This window comes from Balaenoptera physalus (genome assembly GCF_965194825.1).
Source record: "Balaenoptera physalus genome assembly, chromosome: X".
NCBI lineage: Eukaryota > Metazoa > Chordata > Mammalia > Artiodactyla > Balaenopteridae > Balaenoptera > Balaenoptera physalus.
The window spans coordinates 75,482,863-75,510,815 of NC_138903.1; the positions used below are offsets into that span (position 1 = coordinate 75,482,863).

General features: G+C 33.0%; 1 protein-coding gene across 4 annotated transcripts in view; it reads left to right on the plus strand.

Moving 5' to 3' along the window:
- DACH2 (dachshund family transcription factor 2) overlaps positions 1–27,953 on the plus strand; it is a 639,710-nt gene that overhangs the window by 480,531 nt on the left and 131,226 nt on the right. For all 4 annotated transcript variants that reach the window (XM_082447406.1, XM_082447404.1, XM_082447403.1 and 1 more), the window contains 2 exons: positions 10,110–10,245; positions 12,754–12,837. In XM_082447406.1, the coding sequence (XP_082303532.1) occupies positions 10,110–10,245; positions 12,754–12,837 (220 nt within the window). The remainder of the gene's footprint in view (positions 1–10,109; positions 10,246–12,753; positions 12,838–27,953) is intronic.

The following is a 27,953-nucleotide window of genomic DNA, read 5'->3' on the forward strand; positions in this document are numbered from 1 at the left end:
ATGTGCCTCTTGGCCATCTGTATGTCGTCTTTGGAGAAATGTCTATTTAGGTCTTCTGCCCATTTTTTGATTGGGTTGTTTGTTTTTACAGTATTGAGCCACATGAGCTGTTTGTAAATTTTGGAGACTAGTCCTTTGTTGGTTGCATCATTTGCAAATATTTTCTCTCATTCTGTGGTTGTCTTTTTTGTTTTGTTTATGTTTTCCTTTGCTGTGCAAAAGCTGTTGAGTTTAATTAGGTTTGTTTGTTTGTTTGTTTGTTTTTATTTCCATTACTGTGGGGGATGGATTGAAAAAGATATTGCTGCGATTTATGTCAGAGAGTGTTCTGCCTATGTTTCCCTCTAAGAGTTTTACAGTCTCACATTTAGGTCTTTAATCCATTTTGAGTTTATTTTTGTGTGGTGTTAAAGAGTATTCTAATTTCATTTTTTACATGTAGCTGTCCAGTTCTCCCAGCACTATTTATTGAAGAGACTGTTTTTCCTCCATTGTATAGTCTTGCCCCGTTTGTCATAGATTAATTGACGATAGGTGCATGGGTTCATTTCTGGGCTTTCTATCCTGTTCCATTGATCTGTATGTCTGTTTTTGTGCCAGTACCACACTCTTTTGATGACTATAGCTTTGTAGTATAGTCTGAAGTCAGGGAGCCTGATTCCTCCAGCTCCATTTTTCTTTCTCAAGATTGCTTTGGATATTCGGAGTCTTTTGTGTATCCATACAAATTTTAAGATTTTTTGTTCCAGTTCTGTGAAAAATGCCATTGGTAATTTGATAGGGATTGCATTGAATCTGTAGATTGCCTTGGGTAGTATAGTCATTTTCCCAATATTCATTCTTCCAATCCAAGAACATGGTATGTTTTTCCATCTGTTTGTGTTGTCTTCGATTTCTTTCATCAGCATCTTATAATTTTCCAATACAGGTTTTTCTTCTCCTTAGGTGGGTTTATTCCTATGTATTCTATTCTTTTTGATGTGATGGTATATGGGGTTTTTCTTTAATTTCTCTTTCTGATCTTTTGTTGTTAGTGTATAGAAATGCAACAGATTTCTGTGTATTAATTTTGTATCCTTCCACTTTACTGAATCCATTGATGAGGTCTAGTAGTTTTCTGGTAGCATTTATAAGATTTTCTATGTATAGTATCAAATGTATAGTATCATGTCCTCTGCAAACAGTGACAGTTTTGCTTCTTCTTTTCCAATTTGGATTCCTTTTATTTTGTTTTCTTCTCTGATTGCCATGGCTAGGACTTCCAAAACTATGTTGAATAAAAGTGGCAAGAGCAGATATCCTTGTCTTGTTGCTGATCTTAGAAGAAATGCTTTCAGCTTTTCACTGTTGAATATGATGTTAGCTGAAGGTTTGTCACATATAGCCTTTATTATGTTGAAGTTTGTTCTTTCTTTGCCCACTTTCTGGAGAGTTTTTATCGTAAATGGGTGTTGAAAACACTTAGCATTTCTGATTAAAGTGCCTGGGAGGAAATATTTTAATATTCCTGTGATTCACTTTTTCTTTCTGCAAACTAGATCTCTCACATTCTTTACACTTCATTTCTATGTTTCCATTTCTTCTGATTGAGTCTACATCAGAAAACTGGTTAGGCTAATCTATAAGTCATGTTAACTCCTAATCATAATTCAGGTTAGCCAATTTGGCATTGGTTAGCAAGTATATTGTTAGCTATTTGAATCAGAAGAAGCCACTGATATCTGGTTTAAAGCCATCCATATTTTTTGTTCTCCATTGATTGAGTCCCTATTATGCATCAGATGGTTTTTAAGGCTTATAACCTAATGGGAAGAGACAAATAATAAACAGAATTCTTTATTAAAAATTTAAATAGATGAAATGAACTAATATGTACTATTTTGAAAACATGCTTTTGCTGATTTTGTTTTATACTCCATGAGACCAGGATTCCTGAGTCATAAGAAAAATGGAAACTATGTACAATGATTTAAGTTTTCCTACCTTCTCTGTGCTTAAAAGTTTACCAGTAGATGATTGTCATTGTGCCATGTTTGTCCTTAATTTTTCAGGTTCTTTAAAAGGACCAATGTAGAATGCATACAACTGTGATTGCATATTTGCATAATATGTGTTTTAATAATGTGACAGTGTACTTGTGTTCGTTTGAATGCTCATAGACTCAAATGAATGCAACACTTAGTGTACTTATTCATAATCTTGTTATTTGCCTAGTCTGATAATGTTGAACATTAGAATGAAATAAAAAAACCTTCAAATCCCTATAATAGACTTAAAAGTTCAGTGTTTTAGAGTTTATATTTGGTCCAGCATCCAGTGGTGTGTCTGTAAAGCAGCTCTTCATAAACAAAACAAAATAAAAAAGAAAACCTCTGATTTATAACATTTGCTAATTTCTATGGTGTAAATATTCCCACCATGGCTGATTTCAAGTTAACAACAGCTTAACACTTGGCTCACAGAATTACTGTATATTTAACAATTAGCTCTAGTTTGAGCAAGACAACACTCCCCTTTTAAAGCATTACATGAAATATGAAATCTTTATCAAATCAAACTTTCTATGCCAATATTCTCCCATATCCATTAAGCAAATCAAACAAAATCGTTTCAAAGCAGTTTACCTATTATCTTTTATTTCTTCAGAAAGGCATAGCATGTGAGTCAAAGTTTAAGAAATCTCTATAAAATGAATGAATAATTAGTTTCTTTGACAATTGATATTATACCAGCTTAACATAGAATAAAGTCAAATTGGAAAGAGCATAATTACATTTGTGGCTTTCTCTTCTACCACTGTGTAAATATTTCTACCCTAGTGTGAAAAAAGTTAGGTGATTAGAGGTGTTGATTCCTGCAAATGTCCTTAGATAGTGAAAGCTAACCCAAGGGAGACTAGACCTGGCTTCATCCTTTTAATTTCCTTTTCACAGGTAGGAGAGAAAACCACAGCTTTTTAGAGCTCTGAGAAGTGATGTGACTTTTAGAAGCTTAGCATCTAAAGAAAATATATATTTGCTTATGGTTTAATAAACTTCCCCACCTCCATGGTGGTGAACAATTAACAAAGTATCTTAGGCAGATGCATAGCACATACCTACTATAGCAACACTATTCAATATAGTAGCCACTAGCCACATGTGGCTATTTCAATTTAAATTAATTAAATAAAATGAAAACTTCAGTTCCTCAGTTTCAACTAGCCACATTTCAACTGCTCAATAGTCACATGGTACTTGACTACTATATTAGATAGCACAGGTAAGGAACATTTGCATCACTGCAGAAAATTTTATTGGACAGCACTGTTCTAAAGCATTAGATAGTATGGTTGAAAAGTTCAGAATCACTAGTAATCTTTGGGAAAAAAGGATAATACAGATTGAAAAATCAGCAAATGTATTGCAATTAGCCTTGAATTTGGCCAGAAATGATAGCTATTGCTGAATATTGGCTTACTCCATTATTATTGTCATCTTTTTCTATTAGAAAACAGAGAGCAAGAACACAGAATTCACTGATTTAGCAAAGGTCTAATATGTGCAGAGGATCATGTTACATTGTTTTATCAAAAACACAAAATGAAACAGGCAGGTGCCCCATCCCCCAAATAATTTATAGAATTATATACTGTTTCTGGCTAGAGCCATCATAGTTTGTCAGCTAAGTAAGATGCATTGAGAAGATTTCACTGGAGGCAGTATGGCATGATGCGTAAGAGCACAAGCTCTGAAGTCAGATTGTCTGCCTGTATTTGAATCCTGGTTTCAAAATTTCTTTTATATGACTTTAGGAAAATTAATTAACCTGCCTGTATCTCAGTTTGCCTTATTTCCCAATGAAATGGGGATAATAATTGTACCTACTTCATAGTGTTAACAAGAGACTTAAATGAGACAAACTTGTTAACACACTTAGAGCACTGTCGGACATCTAGTAAATACTCAGTATATATATTAGGTAATATTAGTTTATTTTATTATGTTTTATACTTATGTTTTCTTTTATTATGTTTTCTATACTCATATAGAAATAGTAATAAGTAGAAACCAAAATCATGGCAGAGAGCTAGCCTGAGAAAGAAGTAGCTTTCCCTATATACATTTGTCTGTGCAACTTCTTATCAGTACCAGGACCAAGGGTTCCCCACCATTAGATGCATATACAGGTGTTGGACCCGCCCTCTAGAGAGCATCCGTTCATGTGCAATGGCTATTTTGATCTCAGTGCCACAAAAGAAAAGTTAGGGATCTGGTGGGGACTGGAGAGATGTGCCCATTCTGATATCAAAATTGATCTAATTTGTATTTTATTTTAATTTATCTTTGAATGTTTATATGTGGATTATTTAGTCTTTAGTCTGAACTAGGAGCATCTACACACCATATGAAGACACCCATAGGCCTTTCTTTCATCCTCAATGGGTATATTAGTCACTCAATAAATGTTTGTTGCATGAATGAATGAAAACTAATGATTCATCAGATATTAAACTTTGGGGAATGTTTTCAACATAAATGATCATTAGTGATACAGATGTTAATTCCCAAGCTGGAAAAGACATTATAAGTTGCGAACAAATTTTTTTTTGGTTTTGGTTTTGTTGTTGTTGTTTGTTTCTGTTTTTTGGCCAGAAACTAGTTTGGGAATATTGTTATGCCAGGCACATAGTCTTTAGGTCTGGCTCAGATCCCTTTACTGTTGGCTCAGATATTAGCATTTGTAGCTAATAACTAATATAACTATAACATGAATTGAAAATTGCATTAAGATCATTAGGCTTTCAAAGCTTTTCATCCTTCAGTTATATTACTCAATGTGGCAAAATCCTGAGAGCAGAATAGGTAAAATACCTGACTGATATGAAAATATATTTTCCTACATTTAAATATTTTATAATACAGTTTTTCTGTATTTGTGGGAAACTTTGTCATATCAGTGTGCCATAGTTTTCTCTGATAACAAATTTAAGAAATTTAAGTAGGAAGCTGTTATTTGGCTGTTTACCAGTATCATCTGATTAGCTGTGTTTTTTGTTTAGCTGAGCAGCTAGCAATTAATGAATTGATTGGAAATGGTCACAAGGCAATGGCATTAGCATGTGAACATCTGGTATTAAAATTAGTCAACACAGAGAGGGTTTTTTTGTGATAATTCAAATTCACTGAAAAAATCACTAGTTGAGTCTTATTCTAAGTGCTCTGTGGAAAAACAAAGCTATTACTGTTTTTAGAACATGAGATGAAGATGCATTGAGTGAGAATTAAGGTGTGTGTGTGTGTGTGTGTGTGTGTGTGTGTGTGTGTGTTTGGATGGGTGGCAGAGGTCCAAACCTACAACATAATTTGCAAGCCATACATATTCCCACTGAACTATCCATTCTCCCACTCGAGGTCATTTACATGCTATGAACAGATATTATGGCTGATTTCCTTCAGCTGTCAGCCTCTTCCAGAACAAGTTTCAAATTGAAGAGGTGAAAGGGTCCTTTGTCCAAATATTACATAGGTCACAGTTAGGGCATGCTTATGATTTTGGACTCTCTCATGGTTACATGTTCCAGTTGCACCCCCCTCATTTGTCTGTTTTTTTCTAAATTCATGAAAACCCTGCCATATCCATCTGTGTTAACTTAAATACATTTGTAAATTGTTGATTGTGGAGCACTTACTAATTCTTAAACTGATTCATAAAAATTCACAAAGTGTCATGCATTCAATAGTATTCAAAGATAACAAATCTGAGCATCAAATTCTTCCTCAGGACTAATGGTAACCCAAGTTAGCAACAACAATGAACAAACTTCTTATTTTCTTGTTCCTGATTTTATTATTTAAGTCTGTCCAATTACAATCTGTTCTGTTTCTGCATAACTCTGGTGACAGTACAGAAGGAACACATCAATTAAATATGAAATATCAAGACAAATGCATGAATAAAATATCTAGCTTTCAGATAAACTTCCAAAAGCCACTCCTAAGCAGCGAAATGCCATTAAATCCTTTAGGAACTCATAATAGATTAACATTTGGAAGAGTAATTACAGTGAGAGTCGAATTCCAATTAAATAAAAATAAAAAGACAAATTGTATGTTACATAACCCCACTGAACGCTTGAGAAGAATCAATATCATAAAACATCAGAGGTACAATTTAACATTGAGATAGGTGTTTTTAAAAGGCAACAACACACATGAACACATAAATATAAACACGTTTGATACGCGTGTATTAGTACTTCACAAGTTCTGCGTATATTATATTTCCAAAGATGTAAAGAAATACATTGAGATGAAATAAAGGATCTCCATGAAACTGGGCAGAGTTGATACCTTAGTGCCAACAAACTAAATCCTATACCAAACTGACTGTGTTAAACCTTGTTTAAAACTGATTATTCTCAGCTTTGACCCTGGTTTTTATTAAGGTTCAAATGTACTTTCAAATGATTTAATATGATGAACATCTCCTTTGACCATATGTACCCCCCAAAAAGGGAAACAGTGTGATAGAAGAGGGAATAATAGGTACTAATTAAAAACATTTTCTATAATGACTCTTTCTTCTTAGTCACAAGCCTTGAACTATGTAAGTATATGCTAGAATTTGAGTTATTATTGCAGATAATTTTACTAATTTCAGGGGAAAGTGGGGATTGATTGGGTAAGTATGTATCAGTTTTGGAAATCTCCCTCCTTGCTACGTTGACTGAATATGGAGAAAACTTCTGCAGTGTTTCAGAAGAGCTACAGCTGTTTTTGATGGGGCACGAATGAAATACATGAAGAGTAACAGTGTTGTAAAAGTCATAAATGCCAAATAAAATTAAGTCATCAATGAGTAAAATGATTGGGGTTATAGATTTGCAATTTTCCTTTTTAAATGCCCTTACTGATTTGTTGCAAATACTGTTAACCCTGTATTTGGCAAATGGTGAAGACATTATCACTTGTGTTCCATTTGTAATAAAACAGATTAACTTGCTGTGAAAATTTAACTAGGCTGAGACACAACAGTAGCCACCTAATGAACCAAAACACATTGCAGTTAAGTAGCTAAATAGATGCATACTGATTACAGGGCTGAAAAATGGATCTGTTTACTTGCAAAGTAGAAATTGTTTATAGAACTATTCATTATTTTAGGAGAAATTAAACATTCCCAGTTTCCTACAGATTTTTTTTTTAAACCCACCTAATTCTTAATCAGTATAAGGCACTGGATTCATCTAATGTTGTTTACATGGTGAAAAAAGTCTGACCTCTGTGAGGTCTTAGGAAACAATAACAATGATTGAACCTTGATGGAATTTGGAAAGTGCAGGCTACAAAATATTAAAGCAGAAATATGACTATGCAAAATGTTAGCTCTAAGTAGCTCTAAGTCATGTTTTAAAAGTTAATTTATTTTTCCACCTAATGTACTGTTCAAAATGTCAAAGAAAGAGTTTAAAAGTATATTATTTGAGTTCATATTATTTGTTCATATGAAAATTTTAAACATTTTGGAGGATTCCTCTTTAGAGCATTGTATTTTTTCTCATTATTTATAGTATTTTCTATTTGTGTAGATGTTCTTCCAATTTTTTAAAAATTCAGCATGAGCTTTCATTTTTTAAGCAGGGTGAGCAAGTTCAAGTATCACTGTCACTTGAATTCTCTTGCTTTTCCAAACCATCAGCTTTATGAATCACCCCCAAATTTTCCATTTTTATTATGACAGCATATATTGCTGTGTATTATTCCTGTTTGCCACTACACAGTGATTTTGTTTGTTCAGTTCTATTTTTGCTCAGTAACTGCTGTACTTTGTCCCTATCCATTCACTTACAGGTCCATTAGAGATAAACATAGTTATTAAATTACATATTTTTCAGCAAATATCCAATGTTAGAATTCAAAGACTGGACATACTTTAGCATAGAATCATTGAGACTACACAACAGTGAAAAGCAAAAAATAATTTTGACCTCATATATGAAATTCCTTTCGTTGGGGTGTGTGCGTGTATGTTCACATGCTATTTAGGGATTATATTTTTAATCACTATACTTTAGGTTGAATTTCACAGCTGATGAACTACTAGTCTTTTCAAAAAGTAAAATGATGTGGTATAAAGTCTATATATAATTTGCTGCCCATCTCCATACCATCCCTCCAAAATACAAATATAATTATTTGGAAAAAAAATGATTCTCTTCTTCTGCTTTGCTTATAGTGTCTTTTGATCTTGCCCTGTGTACATAGTATTGCAACTGTATACTTAACTGTATACTAAATATAAATGAAATATATATTTCTCTGTCTTAAAACATTGTTTTTGAAGCATGACAAAAGTTATAGAGCCTTTAAGGTGTAGTATATATTTACAATTATTGGTATTTAATAACTATATCATATTGCAGCTAATATACTCAAAGTCAGCTATTCATTTCATTAAAATTATCAAATGTTAACTAAATGCTAAATAATAATATATAAAACACCATTTAAAAATGAACATACTACATTGATGACTATATTAGTTCTTTATTGCTTCTGTAACAAATTATGACAAATTAAGTAGCTTAAAACAATGCAAATTTATTATATTACAGTTCTGTAGGTCAGATGTCTGACATGGCTATCATTGAACTAAAATCAAGCTGCTGGCAAGAGTGCATTTCTTTCTGTAAGCTCCCAATAAAGAATCAGTTTCCTTGCCTTTTCCAACTTATCTCTCTGACCATTCTTCCATAATCATATCTTCCTCTGACTTTCCTTTCTGCCCCCAAGATAATCCAGTGTAATAGCTCTATCTCAGGGTTCTCAGTCACATCTGAAAAGTCCATTTTGCCATGTAAGATAACATATTCACAGGCTCTAGCTCTTAGGATATGGACTAAACATCTTTGGCGGGGCAGGGGGGCACTATTCCGTCTGCCACAATGATAGACATTGCAAAATGCTAATTTCCACTAATGAAATAATAACCTTTAACTCTCATAATATTAATTTTGCATTAAACAGTTTTTCTTTAAGGAATTTATCAGTTTTGGACCTCTTGTGCAAAATCATTGTGAAAATGTATAAGAACATATTTGACAAACTAATTTTTAATGTTATGATGATTAGAATACTGAGGTTGTAATTACACATAATTAGAACATTTAATTTAAGAAATTTATTATGGATGAATTAAATATTTTATAGAATAAACATTCTCTGTCCCAGCATGTCTATCACTGAGTCACATTTATTGCATATATGGATAAACACTACAATGTGTTTTTTTAATTCATCAAATTAACTAAATGATTTTCAGATTTATTCATCAGTTTGTGATGCATAAGCACAGTGAATAACTTCAGAGTTTTTAGCAATATTCATTATCACAAAAGTCCTGAGAACCATAACCATTAATGTTGAGATATGTAAAAGAAATATTTTATTTTTATTCAAATTCATAATTTAAAACTATAAAAATCTAAACAATACTAATGAACTGATGTTGATAGGTCTTAGTGTTAGTTTTAAAAACCCATCATTGTGTCCTGTGACTATCAAACTATTTTGTTTGCAAAATTCAACATGAATTCCTAAGGTCTGATAGATCACAAGTATATTATTGCCATAATTTTTGTCAGTGCAGAAAGACACAACATGTACCAGGTGCCACTATTTGTAAGTTTTATTCCAGGGTTCCACGTGTTTACCTTTGGGGGATCTTCTTACTCAGACAGTAAGCTCACCCTCCAGGTTATGGCCTGAACATTATATCAATGTAGAAGCTTACAATAACAAATTTTCACTAACAATAGTCACTTCACTTCGTAATCCTTGATGAATTTCCTAGGAAAGGAAATGGAAACTAACCTCTCTTGAGCTCTACCATGTATCTGGCGTAGCACTGAGCCTTTTCACTCTTTCTCTTATTTACCGTCACAATATCCCATTAATTTCCCAAGAACAAAAAATATGGTTTTGTCTGAAGATATGTGTTTAAGACCAAGTATTATGGATGTATGCACTTTCAGGATGAGAGGTCAACATTTCAAATGTTATGGACTCCACCAATGTGAAAAACTTGGTGCAAGATCACATTTCCTTTTGTGTTTCCTTTTGTGTAAGGAACGGATCCCAGAGAGTCCTTCTCCTGCTCCTTCCCTGGAAGAGAGTCATCGCCCTGGGAGCCAGACCTCCTCCCACCCCAGCAGCAGCGTGTCCAGCTCTCCCTCTCAGATGGATCACCATTCGGAGAGAATGGGTGAGTATCTCACCTGAAGCAAGGAAGTGAAAGATAATCTTTCAGGAAATTCTTCATTAGGCAATAGAGAGGGGAGAAAAACCTGGGGGAATTGATACTTTTTGAAAAGTGGTGATTTTTTATTACTGAAGCAATATGAACAACAAAAAAGGTGTTAAAAGTTTGTTCTCTGGAAGGGGCCTCATTTACTGTATCACTGGATCTCATGGGAACAATTTGATGGGATTTTTGTAGAGTATATGTTAATTCAATATGCTGGTATTTGGCAGCTAGTGTGATACAAATCACTTGCTATATTCACAGCACGCTTTGAATAATGGAAGATAAAATATCCTTTGGACAGTTGATCATGTAAGAGTGATTAAAAAGTGAATCAATATATGATTTGCAATAATCTCAGCAATTTAGATCACAAATTTTAACATGATTTTTCCTACGTTTCTTTTTTATTGTTTCAGAAGTCTTACACCACAGACACTATTCCAGAAATATTATAATGTTATTGTCAGTGATCTGGCATATTGGAGACTTGAATCTAGACACAGTCTGGCACTAACTAGCTATGAGATCTTGGGTATGTCACTTAACCACAATGAGTATCTTTACCTAACATATGGATATAATTACTGCTCTGCCTATTGCACTGGAGTTTTATGAGGTCAAATGAAATAATATGTGGAAAAAACACTTCAGAAATTTAAAGCGCTAAGGAAATGTGAGGGATAAGCACTATTTTTCTCTGTGTGGCTTTGCCTTGATTGCTTATCATCTCCTGCTGTTTGATCCTACTCAGGTATACAGACATTACTCAGTGCATTCAGCTATAACAAATTCTCATTTGGTATATAATAAGTATGAACCAAGTGAGCTAGGTAAAATCTTCATTAATCTTCTGTACCTACACAATCCAATTTCCTAAGTATCCATTTCCTTTAGGGAAAATAATATCTTATCTTCTTTTAGTCTTACTATAGGGACATTTTTAATGTAAACTCTAAATTTTTACACTTCATAAGAGTGATTGCTTCAAGACTCTCCAAAATAATGTTTTTATGGGGGAGGAAAGGAATTTGAGGGATTAGGGAAGGTGTTAGGTTCTGGATTTGTGGTGGGGAAGGACAAAGATGATTTCTCTCTTGTGAAAATTCATCCAAGTCTCACTTAGCTTGTCGATATTATATATTCTTTATAACGATTTAGCTTCATAGTGAGCCCAGTGGGTCTCAAATCTGTCTCCCCATTATAATCACCTATGGAGCATTTACAAATCTGGATGCCCAGGCTACACGCTCAGGGTCTCATTTACCTGGTCTGGAATAGAGCCTAGAAGGAGTGTTTTGTTTTGCTTTTCAGTACCTTCTCAGGACATTCTAATGTGCAGCCAGAGTTAACCACTGAATTAGAACTTGTAGCTAATGGCCATAAGGGAGTAAATTTAATTCCTGGAAGAGCTGACAGAGGTTTTCTAGCTTTACTCTGTTCTGTGGATACAGACTAACCTACTAGTTACAATATTGTGTGCAACAGATTCAAGGGAGTCTGAGCAAGACCTGTGGGGGTAGCCAGATGACCATAAAGGAATCAAGAAACATACATTCTTCTATTAGGATAATCTTTGTACTGATGAGGGAGGGCAGTAGAGAGGAAAAAGAGAGAGAGAATTATTTATTGAGTGCTGGCTAAAAGCAGAGCACACAGGGAAATATGTGTACTCTGTAATAGACATATCATAAGAGATGTCATACTTAGAAATAAACTATATCCAAAGCAATATAATATTCTAAAAAAAATCTTGACAACATAAAACATTTCTTATTCCACTGGCAGTAATTATACTCTCTATGCACATTCCACAATTGTCCAAGCGTGATAGTGAGATTGTCTATAAGTGAATTAAAAGGTTTGATGATTTTTGGTTTAAAGTGACCATACTTTATTGATAGTGCTATATAACATTTTAATAAAATATAACTAAAGAGAATTAAATGATAAACTGAAATTGACATGATTTCCCTCTTTCAATATAAATGTCTTGTGAAGAAGCACTTACAATTACCAGAAAATTATATTTTATCTATTAATTTTGCTATATATTTGCAAAAACTCTACAAAGTAAACTAAATTCATAATTATTTTAAACTCATGAGATTAAGTGCAAAATTCTCTCTGAAGCATTTTGGGAAATATATTATTAATTATGGAGGTAAATAGCTAATTTGCACATGAATTTCAAAAAAGGAAATATTTTAAATGATTTAAAGAAAATACATTGGAAATTATATATATACTATGTATTAATTATACTTTAAAATTCATATGATTAAGCAGCTTATTGATTTTTAAATTGTATGATCATCAGACCAACAAAAATCTTTTCAGTTGTTCAGAAGTAGAAGTGTATAAAATTCATGTTGTTATTGGAGTAAAATAGCTATTTATGTAATGGTTTTCTGCTTTTCTTTTGGGTGTTTTGCAAGAAAATTACTCAGTTATATCTCTTATTTATAGTTATGATGCCCAACAATAGAGAGGAACTTATTGTTGATCAGGATAATGGACCAACCATCAAAAAATTCCAAAGGGAAAATAAAGGTAAAATGACTTTTGCTTATTTGATGTACATATAAAGATCAGATACTAACTCAATTAACATCCCATTGCTGTATATTGCATCCACATTTCCCTAAGTCAGAATAGATCCATACTGGCTTTGGATAAATTCTTTTAGTAGTAAAAAAATAATATTTACCTGAAGCTTGTTTATTTGATGTTATAAAAAACATATTAGCCCAAAGTTTCTCTGTGCCTATGGTTGGAAACTTTACCCTAAGTCCTTTTATTATGCCTGATCCAAGACATCTGATTCTCTTTTTATTATGTGTGCACTTTGTTGACTATATTTAAATGAATCACCATTTGATGGTTATGTTTGAAAAACTTGAGTTGCTGTCATAGAGGAGAGATGTTCCCCTCAACACTCAAAAGTGATTTTAAAAGTATATGCTAATTTGGACATTTCAGAGGAAAGTTTAGCAAGCAGCTCCAATCAGGTATTTACCTATAATATTGATAGATATGACATCAATCTGGCTTGTAATCAACTGACAAACGTGTCATTTCTGCACAGTATCCAATTTTTTCTTAGGATATCCGTTTAAAGAAGGTAGGGAAAGTAAGAATTTCAAAGACAGGCTTTCTGATATGAAAACTGAGTAAAACTTTGTTTAAAAGTCTGTAAAGGTAAGAGTAAAGGAAAATATATCAGCATATGTTATAGGCTATGCGTTACGACTGTCACCATGAGTTAGTAACTCTAAGCTAAAGAACATAAGCTAACATGTAATTTATCAGATCATCAGATGGTCTGATTGTACTTCACTATAGGCTGCATTTTTCCATCTTTAATAAAGATGCTCATAATATACAGAAAAAAACACTCCATGAGCTGAAGAGTTAATGGAGAAATTTTTTATTTCTTCTCTAGACTGAACTTGCTTTCTAATTACCTAGATGAGCATTTTAGTTAGAATTTGGAATAATGTATAATTTTAATTTCATTGATCCATTGTTGGTTTCCTTGCCACATGTTTTGTCTTTTCTTATCCAAATACTGAAAGACTGTACCCTCTGGGGCCCCAAGATGTAAATGCTTGATTTCAGAAAAGTTGTCAGAATGGAAGTCAGGTTCAGTATATTAAACTACCCAAACTCTTACACAGGTAATGGAATTATAGTTAAAGATGAAATTTCATTCATAACTCAAAAACAATTTGTTCCTGAAACTTCTTTCCTAGCAAGTCATGACTATTTGAAGGACAGCTTGGAAGTAAAGCATATTTTCTAGGAAAATCTCAAGCTGTACATGATACATATGATTCTGTCAGAACTGCAAACCTCATAAGTCAAAATGGCATTTAGGACTGGCCTGTTTGCTGCAGTGTTCAAGTACACACTGCTGTGTCTTATTAAAAATCAGCTGGAGTGCTAGTACAGATGTACAGTAGCCGATTTTCATAAAATACACAGTGGTATGCACTGGTATTTCTGAATCTCTTACTGTGGAATGGCACAGTTATACTCATTTCAAATGGGTTGGTCACACATCCTGGTGAGGACATTAATAGACCGGAGTGGCATATTAAACTGTACTTCTCTGGTTGTAATGGAAAACTTTATTTTAAATGAGATTTTCTATGTTAAGTTCTACCAGTTACATTTGTACTTAAGATAAAATATATTTTCCTCAAATAGATTTTAGTTCTTAAAAGGGAATGCAGTTAAAGTAGAAGTCTCAACATTTATTAAGTTTGACAAGTAGGCAGTTTATACAACTGTGGCAAACATATGTTTTCACATCTGTTTTGAGTAATATCGTGATTTTAAAAATGATTTATAGCTCTGGAAATTATAAAATGCCAGCTTTGCTGTTATGTGGAAATTTTCAGAAAATGATTAGAGTATGCTTCATGTAGCCCGCCTCTTACTCTATGTTGTAAAATTGGGTGACAGCTAGTGTGATACATATCTCAAATGATAATTTGTATTTTGCCTTAAATTTTCATATGCAGACATTTCAAAGTCTATATGATCTGGGCTTTCATGCAGTGAGTTCCATTTAGACTGTGTCCAACATGACTTACCAAAATTGCTATTTTAGTTTTGACTCAAGTATTTTGACTAAACTAACTCGTCAATCAAATAAAGCCTTTGATTTTATTTTTCCACAGACTTAGTCAAAGAAATTGACCAAATCAATCACATGTTATGACATTGTGTTACATAGTTTTCAGCAATCAGTTCTGGGATTCTTTAGAGTAGAGACTTTGGGACTATCCACCTTACTTCACCCATGTGGAAGCAAAGGTCCAAAACAAGACCCTCTTCCCTTGGCAGCCACTGGTCTCCCAAACTTCTGTCAGAAATAGGGGCTTTTTGATATTTTGCATTTTGTATTGAATGTATCTATTGAAAACTTTATATGTATGAGAAGTATTGATGGTCAAATTTGGAATGCTGTATAAACATTGGAACAATAAATTTATCATCTAGCTACTGAAACATTACATGACTTGAGTCCACTGAAACATTACATTTTAAATCAGTCCACAGGCTACAGATGAAAAGCTAATAGTTTTAACATCCTTTGATCATAAGACTCTAAAGTATATCTCATCTAAAATAAAGGTACTATCATATTTATTTTTATACAAATAGGCTAATTTCAGTTTAGAGGAGGGCTTGGGCTATATATTGACACTATAATAATGTAAATACTTTCTATTCAATCAGATGCTTCTCCCTCTTAATCTATTCCTGAGACAATCTCAGGTACTACACTAAATCATTTTTGGAAGGTGTTTGGAAATGATTATGACCCTGGTTAAAATGGAAAATATATCTGATGAATATTATATTTTTTGAATAAGAGAGAGTAAAGTATTGGGCTGACTAAAATATAAACATCATTACAAATAAACTTTATGATGACATTAAAATACATAAAGGAAGGTGAAAGAAATAATTTTGTGCATTTTATGCCATTCAGTGATTCCAAATAGAAATGAGAGAAAGAAGAAACATATCTTACCGGAAATTTTCTTTGAATTACCTTCATTTTTAAAAATTTTATTTAGAAACAGTTGTGGACTCAAATTAAGTTGCAAAAAGAATACATAAAGATCTTGTGTAAACCCTTCAACCAGTTTCCCCCAATGGCAAAATCTTATATAATTTTACCCCGATATGAAAATCAGAAGTTTTACATTGCTATGTCCACAGACTTTACTCAAATTTCACCAGTTTTACATGAATTCATTGGTGTGTATGTCTGCATGTATCCTTCTATGGAATTTTATCACATGTCTAGATTTGTATAACCACCAGCACAATCAAGATATAGGACTGTTCTATCACCACAGGGATGTCTCTCCTGCTATTCCTTTATTGTCTCCCTCTGCACTCCATGATCCCTAACCCCTGAAAACCACCGTTTTCATTCTTTATAATTCCATCATCCTAAGAATGTTCTAAAATTGGAATCTTGCAGTATATGACTTTTTAAGATTGACATTTTTTCACTTAGCAAAATTCCCTTGATATTCATTCAGATTGTTGCATGTGTCAATAGTTTTCCTTTTTTATTACTGAGTAGTATTCTATGGTATGCATGTACCAGAGTTTGTGTAATCATTTATCCATTGTACGACATCTCATTGTGTCCAGTTTTTGTCTATTATTAATGAAACTTCTAGGAACACTTATGTACAGGTTTTTATGTAGATATAACTTTTCATTTCTCTGGGACAAATGCTCAAGTGCTGGATCATGTGGTAAGTGTATGTGTAGTTTTATAACAATCTGCCAAACTCTCTCTCAGAGTGGCTGGATCATTTTTATACCCCACCAGCAATACATGAATGGTCCAGGTTCTCCACATCTTTACTAGCATTTCGTGTGGTCCTTTTTTTTAAAAAAAGAAAAAAAATTAGCTCTTCACATAGGTGCATGTAGCAATATCTCATTGCAGTTTTAATTTTCATTTCTCTAAGGGCTAGTGATATTGAACCTCTTGGTTGTATATCACATTTGATGAAATGTCTCTCTTCATGTATTTTCCCCATTTTCCAATTGGTTTGTTTTTATTTTGTTGAATTATGAGAATTCTTTACATATTCTACATACAAGTCCTTTATCAAATATGTAGTTTGCAAATATTTTCCCCACTCTGTAGCTTATTTTTATAACCTGTTAAAAGGGTCATATGCAGAGCAAAAGTTTTTAATTTTGATGAAGTCCAGTTTGTAATTTTTTTCTGTTATGGTGCTTTTCCTGTTAAGTCTAAAATCTCTTTACCTAGTCTTAGGTCCTGAAGATTTTCTCCTGTGTTTTCTTCTCTGTGTTTTATGGTTTTACTTTTTACGTTTATGATCATTATCTCAACTCAAGGTTCTTGTTGTTTTTCTGCTCCAGCACCATTTGTTGAAAAGGCTATTCTTCCTTCATTGAATTGCTGTGGTGATTTATCAAAAATCAGTAATCTGTACTTATTCAGGACTATTTCTTTATTCAGTTTTACCTATCTATGTATCTATCCTTCTACCAGTACCACAGTCTTGATTATTGAAGCCCCATAGTAAGTTTTAATATCTGATAGAATTACTCCTTCTACTTTATTCTTTTTTTTCCAAGATTTTCATGGCTATTCTAGAGACTGTGACTTTTCCATATATTTTATAAAAGATAGTATATGTCTATAAAAAACCTTGCTGGGGTTTTGATATTAATTACATTAAAACTATAGATTAATTTGGGAAAAATGACATCTTTACTATTTTGAGTCTTTCAATACATGAGTACAGTATGTCTTTCCATTTATTTAGGTTTTCTGCCTTTCATCAGCAAAGTTAGCTTTTGGCATACAAGTTCTGTACAAGATTTGTTAAATTCATACCTAAGTATTTCATTGTTTGTATAATTATAAATGGTTTGAATAACTATAAATGTGTTTGTATTCTCAAATTCAGTTTTCACACTACAGCTTTCTTAGTATATAGAAATACTGTTGATTTTTATACGTTGGTCTTGGTCCTGCCATCTTACTTAACCTCACTTATTAGCTCTACAAGTTTTTTGGTTGGTTTTAATCCTTGGGATTTCCTACATATGCATTCAGACCATGCCATCTGTAAATAAAAACAATTTATTTCTGCCTTTTTAATTTATGGGAATTTTATTTCTTTTTCTTGCCTTATTGTCATGGCTGAGACTTTTAGTACTACATTGAAAAACAGTGATGAATGTGGACATCCTTCACTTCTTTCTGATTTTAGCAGGAAAACGTTCAGTTTTTCAACATTATGTATGATATTATCTGTACATTTCTTTGTAGATACTCTTTATCTGGTTGAGGTAATTTAGCTCTGCTGTTAATTGGCTGAAAGTTTGTATCATGAATGAGTGTTGTATTTTGTCAAATGAATTTTCAGCCTATGTTTATAGGATAGTATGATTTAAAAAAATTTTTAGTCTGTTGATATGGTGAAATACATTGATTGATTTTTCAATGTTAAACCAGCCTCACATACCTGGAATAAATCATACTTGGTTACCGTGTGTAATTCTTTTTATACATTGTGGGATTTGGTTAGCTAATATTTTGTTTGCAATTTTGCATCTATATTCAGGAGGGATTGGCCTGCAGTCTGTTTTTGACAATGGCTTGGTATTTAGTGTCATAGTAACACTTGTCTCATAAAATGAATTGGGAAGGGTTTCTTCTCTTTCTTGGAAGAAATTATGTAGAATTGGTATCAATTCTTTTTAAAATGCTTGGTTAGAATTATTCAGTGAAACCATTTGGGTGCAAAAGTTTCATTTTGGGGATATTTAAAAATTCTGGATTCAATTTCCTTAACAGTCATAGGAATATTCAGACTATTTTTCCTATTAAGCAAGTTTTGGTAGTCTGTGTTTTTAAAGAGTTGATCTATTTAATCTAACTTATTGAATTTATGTGCATAGTATTGTTTGTAGTATTCCTTGTTATCCTTTTGATATCTGTGGAATACTGATAATGGTAATTTGTGCCTTCTCTTTTGTAATTGTCATTCCAGCTAGAGGTTTTCAAATTTTATTGATCTTTTCAAACTGTCAGCTTTTGCTTCTTTGATTTTCTTTATTGTTCCTTTGCTTACAATTTCATTTATTTCTACTCTTACCTTTATTAGTGCCCTTTTCTGCTTAGTTTGTTTATTTTGCTCTTCTTTTTTCTAGTTTCTTAAAGTGGGAGCTTAGATAATTTATTTTACCCCTTTTCTCTTTTCTAATATGAGTATTTAATATTATAAAATTTCTTCTCAGTACTGGTTTAACTAAGTTTTACTAATTTTGATATGTTGTATTTTTATTTTCATTCAGTTCAAAGTATTTCATAAGTATTTACTCATAATTTTCTCTTTCTGTTGTTCTTTATTTCTTCTTGATGTTCAAATTTTCCTTCTCTTATTTCCTTTTTGTTTAGACAATTTTCTTTAGCCATTCTTTTAAAGTAAGTTGGCTGGCAACAAATTCTCTTAGTTTTCCTTCATCTGAGAGTTTCTCCATTTCCCCTTCATTCCTGAAGGATATTTTCACCAGATACATAATTCTGGGTTGATGATTATTTTTTCAGCACTTGAAAAATGTCGTCCCATTTCCTTCTGGCCGCCATGGTTTCTGATGAGAAATCCACTGCTGTTTGAACTGCTTTTCCTCTGATAGGTAATGACTGACTACTTTCAAGATTTTTTCTTTGTCTTTGGTTTTAGAAGTTTGACTATGATGTGTCTTGGTGAAGATTTCTTTGGATATATCCTGTTTGGAATTTGTTCAGCTTCTTGAGTCTGTAAGTGCATGTCTTTTGACAAATTTAGGAGGTTTGGGGACTTTATTTCTTTGAGTAGATTTTTAGCCTTGCCCTCTTTCTCCTCTCCTTCTAGGACTCCAATGACACAAATGTTGGATCTTGTGTCATAGTTCCACATACCTCTGTAGCTCTTTTTCTCTCTTATTTTTTTTTTCCAAAGTGTGTTTTCTCCCTCTTGATCAGATTAAGAAATTTCTATTTTTCTATTTTTAAGTTCACTGATTCTTTCATCTGCCCTCTTCACTCTATGTATTGAGCCTGTCCATTGGGTTTTAAAATTTTGGTTATTTTAGTTTTCAGTTCTAAAATGTCCATTTGCTTCTTTTTGAACATTTTTATTATTTTTTTTTTTTGCTGTAACTTTCCATTTCTTTGCTGATATTTTCTATTCTTTCATTTGTTTCACACATCTTTGTAATTGTTCATCGAAGTATTTTTATAATGACAGCTTTAAAATCATCTGTGAAATCTTAGGGTTCATTGTCTTTAGTCATTCAAGTTGATATATTCCAGGTTCTTGGTTTCACAAGTGATTGTTTTATTGAAACATGGACATTTTAGGTATTATGAAACTCTGGATCTTATTTAAATCTTGCATTTTCTCAGGTGCCTCCTGACACGGCTCTGGTGGGGCAAGGGAGGCAACACTGCCTCATTTCTGCCAGGTGTGTATGGGAGTCCAGATTCTCCACTCTGCCTCCATTGAAATCCTGGGGTGAGCTGGTGCTACAGTAGTGCTGAGTGGGGGTAGTAATTCAGGCTCCTCATTCTGTTGATACCACCCTGTCTGGAAGGAGTTACTACTCTCCCTTGTGGCCTTGCCTTACATTGCACATGGCCTCATTCCCACTGAGCAGTGGCAAAAGTCTTGACTTTCCAGTATATCTCCTCTGATACCACCCAAGATGGTAAAGGGTACTGGGTAGAAGGTGGAAGTCTAGGCTCTCCATGTAGTCTCTACTGATACTGTGTGTGAGGGGGTGGCCTCATTGCTGCTAAACACTGCTAAAGTCCTGAATCTCCATTAAGCCTTCTTTTCTGACACCACCCTCACCAGTGGTGGTAGGGTTTGAAAGGCATTGGCACAGCTCATTATAGGCTGGGAAGAGTGAATTTTAGGTTTCCCATTTGGTCTTTGCTGGTGGGGTGGAGGTAGGGCTGCATATTTTTCTGGGGTGTTTGTCTGAGGAGTTATTGTTTAAAAGTTTTAGTATTGCTCAGCTACCCATTCCTGGTCCTTTGGCTAGAGAGAACACACTTTTCTGGGGGATTTATTTGTCTGTGCCTATTGGTGTTTCTGGATTGCTGGCTTTTCCAATAGTCAGTCAGGGATATGAGAGGCAAAGAGAAATTCCAGGCTATTCACTACTGTGTTATTCCTCAGGTTCCAATGTCCCTAACTGGTCTACCTTTTCTCTACACATTCAGAGTCTTCTTATATTTGTTTTGTATATAATGCCCAGGGTTCTTAGCTGTACTTAGAGGGAGGAATAAGGAAAAGTATATCTTCTCCATCTTTTGGAGGCACATGTCTCTTTATCTCTCCTTCATTTTTTAAAAATTGAGGTGTACCACATATATAATAAAACTCAACCATGTAACATGTACAATTCGGTGTTTTTCATTATATTCTCATGGTTGTACAAAAATCACTACTATTGAACCCCAGAACATTTTCATAAACCAAAAAAAAATCCTGTACCCATTAGTAGTCACTGCACATTCCCCTTTACCCAGGCCCTGAAAATCAGTAACCTGATTTCTATCTCTATGGATTTGCCTAATCTGGATTTTTCATATAAATGAAATCATATAATATGTGGCCTTTTGTAGCTGTCTTCTTTCACTAAGAATAATGATTTCAAGGTTCATCCTTCTTATGTCTGAATATTATTCTATTGTATGGATATACTACATTTTGTTTAACCATTCATTAGTTGATGGACATTCAGGGTGTTTCCCTCTTTTGGCTATTATAGATAATGCTGCTATGAACATTCGTGTGCAGTTATTGTGTTCACTTATGTTTCCATTTGTTTTCTGTGTACACCTAGGAGTTGAATTGCTGGGTCATATATATGGTAACTCTATATTTGACCTCTTGAGGAACTACAACACTGTTTTCCAAAGTGGCTACAGAATTTTATGTTCCCAATAGCAATGTGTGAGTGTTTCAATTCCCTCCCATCCTCTTCAACACTTATTATTATCTGCTTTTTTGGTTATAGCCATTCTAGTGGGTATGAAGTGTTATCATGTGTTCTTGACATGCATTCCCTGATGAATAATGATTTTGTGTATCTTTTCATGTGCTTATTGTCCATTTGCTTATCTTCTTTGGAGAAATATCTAGTTAAGTCCGTTTTTTTTTTGTATTTTCAAATTGAAATGTTTGTCTTTGATGTTTCCAAGTTTTTTAAGAGTTCTTTATATATTCTGGATACAAGAACCTTGTCAGATACATGATTTTTAAACATTTTATCTCATTCTGTGGTGTGTTTTCACTTTTTTCATAGTATTGTCCATAACAAAGTTTTTAATTGTAATAAAGTTCAATTTATCTATTTTTTCTTTTGCCACGTATGCTTTTGTTGTCATATCTAAGAATCCTTTGCTAAAACCAACTTTCTAAAGGTATACTCCTGTCCTTCGATCTTTGAAGATTAAACCATACTCCTTAAAGATATACTACTAATTCTTTGATCTAAGAGTGTTATTTTAGCTCTCACACTTAAACCTATGATCTCTGTTAAGTTTTGTGTTTGGTATTAGGCAGGGAACTACTTTTATTCTTTTGCAGTTGGGTATCCAATAGTCCCAGCACAATTTATTGAAAACACTATTATTTCCTCCATTGAGTTAACACCCTTGTCAAAAATCACTTGACCATAAAAGTTAAGGGTTTATTTCTGGACTCTCAATTCTATTCCATGATCAATATGTCTATCATTATGCCAGTATTACAATGTCTTGATTACTGTAACCTCATAGTAAGTTTTGAAATTTGGGAATATGAGTACTCCAATTTTTTTTATTTTTTCAAGATTATTTTGGAAATCATGGGTCCCTTATATTTTCATAAGAACTTCAGAATCAATTTCTAATAAAATGCCAACAGAAATTTCTATAAGGAGTATGCTGAATCTGTAGATCAATTTGGGGTTCATTGCCATCATAACAATATTAATATTTTGATCCATGAACATGGGATGTGTTTCCATTTATTATAGGTTCTCTTTAATTTCTTCAATAATGTTTTGTAGCTTTCAGAGCATAGTTTTGCACCTGTTTTGCTAAGTTTACTCATACTTTATTTTGAATGTTTTACGTTCAATTGTAAATGAAATTGTTGTCTTAATTTCAATTTTGAATTGTTCACTGATAGTGTATAGAAATACATTTTACTTTTCTATATTTAATTTGTATTCGTCAACCTTGTTGAACTTGGCTATTAGCTCTATGGGTTTTCTGTAGATTCTTTAAGGTTTTCTACATATAAAATCATGACATCTGAAAATGAGATCGTTTTATTTCTTCTTTTCCAATCTGTATGCCTTTTCTTTTTCTGACCTAATTCCCCTGGGTACAACGTCCAGTGCAATGTTGAATAGAAGTGGTGAGAGTGGAAATCCTTGTCTTTTTTTTCCAATCTTAGGGGGAAGGTGCTCAGTCTTTCATCATTAAGTATAATGTTATCAATGGGTTTTTCATATGCCTTTTATCAGATTGAGGAAGTTTCTTTCTAGGTCTAGTTCATTGAATGCTTTACCATGAAAATATGTTAGATATTGTCATATTATTTCTCTGCTTCAATTGAGATGATCATGTGGTTTTTGTCCTTTATTCTACTAATAAAATGCTTTACATTGATTTCTTTAATTTTTAAAGGAAATTTTATTTATAATAATAATAATTATTATTATTGTTTTATTGTGGTAAGAACATTTAACTTGAGATCTATCCACTTAACAAAACTTTAAGTGCACAACACACTATTTTTATTGTAGGCACAAAGTTGTACAGCATATCTTTGGAATTTATTCATCTTACGTAACTGAAACTTTGTGCCCATTGAACAGCAACTTCCCACTCCCCTCCCTCTAGCTCCTGACAAACCACCATTCTCCTCTCTGTTTCTATAAGCTTAACTGTTTTAGATACCTCAGATTGTGAAATCATATACTACTTGTCTTTCTGTGACTGACTTATTTCACTTAGCATGATGTCCTCCAGTTTCATCCATATTGTTGCATATGGCAGGATTTTCTTATTTGTGACTGAATAATTGTCCATTATGTATATATACCATATTTTCTTTATACATTCATCTGTTGATGGGAATTTATGTTGTTTCAATATCTTGGCTATTGTAAATAATGCTGCAATGAATTTGGGAGTGCAGATATCTCTTCAAGTTCCTGATTTCAATTCTTTTGGATATATACCCAGAATCCATCACATAGTAGCTATTTTTTTAATTTTGGGGACCCTCCATACTATTTTCCATTGTGACTGCAGCATTTTACATTCCCACTCAACAGAATACAAGTGTCTCAATTTCTCCATATCCTCACAAACATTTGTTATCTTTTTAAAATAACTGTCTTAACAGGTGTAAGTTATATCTCATTTTGGTTTTGATTTGAATTTCCCTGATGATTAGTGATGTTGACAATATTTTCATATATTTCTTGGCCATTTGTATGTCTCCTTTGGGTAAATGTCTAAGTACTTTTTAAAATCAGGTTATTTGTTTCTCTCTCTTTTTTTAATGGAGTTGTAGGAGTTCCTTCTATATTCTGTATATTAACACCTTAACACATATATAGTTCGCAAATCTTTTCTTCAGTTCTGTAGGTTGTCTTTTTACTATTTTGATTTTTCCTTTGCTGTACAGAAGCTTTTTAGTTTGATGCATAACTACTTATCTTTTTGCTTTTGTTGCTTGTGTTTTTAGTGGCATATCCAAGTAATTAGTGCCTAGACCAATGTCATGAAGGTTTCCCTCTATGTTTTCATTTAGGAGTTTTACAGTCTCGGGTCTTTAATCCATTTTGAGTTGATTTTTCTGTATGGTGTAAGATAAGGGTTTAATTTTATTATTTTTCATGTGGATATCCAGTTTTCCCAGCACCATTTTTGTTGAAGAGACTATTCATTGCCCATTGTGTATTCCTGGCACCTTTATCAAAGTCAGTTTACCATATATGCATGGGTTTATTTCTGTGTTCCATTGGTCTATATGTCTATTTTTATGCTAGTACCATACTATTGATTTCTACAGCTTTGGGATGGGGTTAGTGTTAGGGTTGGGGTTAGGGTTAATTTTAAAGCAGGACTATGATGCCTCCATCTTTGTTCTTCTTTCTTAATATTGCTTTTGCTATTTGGGGTCATTTTTGTTTCTATATGAATTTTAGAATTGTTTTTTTTCCTATTTCTATAAAAATACTATTAGGGTTTTGATAGGAATTGCACTGAATTTCTAGATCACTTTGGGTAGTATGAACATTTTAACAATAAAAGTCTTCCGATTACTGAACATGAGATGTTTTTCTATTTATTTGTGTCTTTAATTTCTTTCTTCAATATTTTGTAGTTTCAGTGTTCAAGTCTTTCACCTCCTTGGTTAAATTTATTCCTAAGTATTTTATTCTTTTTGATGCAGTTGTACTTGGGAATGTTTTCTTAATTTCTCTTTCTGATTGTTCTTTATTAGTGTATTGAAACACAACTGATTTTTGTATGTTGATTTTGAATCCTGCAACTTTAATGAATTTTTTTATTAGTCTGGTTTTCTACATGTCACATCATGTCATTGCAAAAAGAGATATTTTCACTCTTTTTTTATGTTGAACTAAACTTTTGTTCCTTGGATAAAGTCTTCTTGATCATGATGTATAATTATTTTTATGTGTTGCTGAATTTCAATTGCTTGTACTTTGATGAACATTTTTTGCACTTATGTTCATAATTGATATTGTTCTATAGTTTTTTTCCTATCTTGTGATGTCTTTGTCTAGTTTTAGTATCAGGGAATTACCACTTCATAGGATGAATTGGGAACCTGGCCTTACAGAATTAGCTGGGAAGTGTTCTCTAACTTCATTTTAATCTAACATATTCCATGAGTGGAAAAGTATATTGTACAATTGAGATACTCCTTTGACAAAGAAGAATTATTTTTTTTACAGTGATGAAAGAACTATAGATAAAACAAGTGCACAACACCTGAAACAGCAATAGGCAAATGTGGTATGGGGATTAATTCTCAGAAGTTTTCTAACAATTAAACTGAAAGCATCCAGATGAGGTGAACAAAGCACAAGCAGTGAGCTGAGAAACCAAGGCATACATTAAATTCAAAGATTTTAAAAGGCAATGTTATTTTATAACATCTGCACATTGTTTGGCTTATTACTAGTTTGGATCAGTTGTGATCTGTGAACTAGACTTTTTTCATGCCATTTTTAAGGTAAATAGTTCAAGGCATGATTTTATATGTGTCCTCAATGATGTTTTTGCTGGTAAATATATGTATACACATATATATATATATATGTATATAATATGCACATATATTTCTATTATAAATATATCTCCAGATTAAAGATCAGCCATTCTTTTTGCCCATTGTGAAAGATCATGACAAAATAAAGCCTTTAATAACAATAATTTAACATTCTAGATTAAAATGACAAGGAGTTTTGAAATAACTTAAACTAGATATATCTCAATTTCTATTGCCCATACCTGAAAATCATGTTAGAACAGAGTCTGGTGCTGCTTATAAGGATGTGGTTGCTATAAGAGCACTTCTGGGAATATTTTGACAAATCTCAAACCAGACAGATCAAGCTAGTAGTTATATCTTTTAGAAACCCCTTTCTCGTTCTTTTTTCCTTCTTATCAAAATTTGTCAAGATAAGCTACAACACTTTTGACACTTTCTGGCCTGTTTTGATCATTATGACTGGATTTCACTTTTTAAAAATTATTTACACCTGATGTAGAGATTTGTTATAGTTCTCAAACATCCTTACTTGGATCATCAGCTTAAAAGCCAGTAATAACACATAAAACAAACTGGATGTAACCAGAATGTATTTCTGTTATTTTTAACTAAGAGCCTTTCTTTTTTCTTTTTAACATCTTTATTAGAGTATAATTGCTTTACAATGGTGTGTTAGTTTCTGCTTTATAACAAAGTGAATCAGTTATACATATACATATGTTCCCATATCTCTTCCCTCTTCCATCTCCCTTCCTCCCACCCTCCCTATCCCACCCCTCTAGGTGGTCACAAAGCACCGAGCTGATCTCCCTGTGCTATGCAGCTGCTTCCCACTAGCTATCTATTTTACGTTTGGTAGTGTATATATGTCCATGCCACTCTCTCACTTTGTCACAGCTTACCCTTCACCCTCCCCATATTCTCAAGTCCGTTCTCTAGTAGGTCTGTGTCTTTATTCCCGTCTTACCCCTAGGTTCTTCATGACCTTTTTTTTTTTTTTCTTAGATTCCATATATATGTGTTAGCATATGGTATTTGTTTTTCTCTTTCTGACTTACTTCACTTTGTATGACAGACTCTAGGTCCATCCACCTCACTACAAATATCTCAATTTCGTTTCTTTTTATGGCTGAGTAATATTGCGTTGTATATATGTGCCACATCTTCTTTATCCATTCATCCAATGGTGGACACTTAGGTTGCTTCCATGTCTTGGCTATTGTAAATAGAGTTGCAATGAACATTTTGGTACATGACTCTGTTTGAATTATGGTTTTAAGAGCCTTTCTTAAATAATGAATGAGCCATGGTGTGTGTGTGTGTATGTGTGTGTGTGTGTGTGTGTGTGTGTGTGTGTGTCCATGTGCATACTTGCCTTTTTAAGGGAGCTAAATTCTAAGACCAGTGTTTGAGATTGTATTTAATTACAATGTGAGAGCTCAATTAAGATAAACTTACTTGTTATTACTAGTTCTACATTAATAGTCTCATAGTCATATTCATAAAGCTCTGGCCTAAGAAACTTTCTATGATGTTATTAGAGTAGTATTATTAGATTACACAGTCTATATTCAGGTTTAAGCTAATTGAAAATATAGACATTTGAATACAAATATAAAAAATAGGTTGGTTCACTTGGTTCTTCTCTATTATAAAAAAGCACTTTTTTTTTAAAATCAATGTGTTAAGTCTTTTTATAAAAACATTTTATTTATTTATTTATTTTATTTTTTGGCTGTGCTGTGTGTTAGTTGTGGCATGTGGGATCTTTCCTTGCAGTGCGTGGGCTTC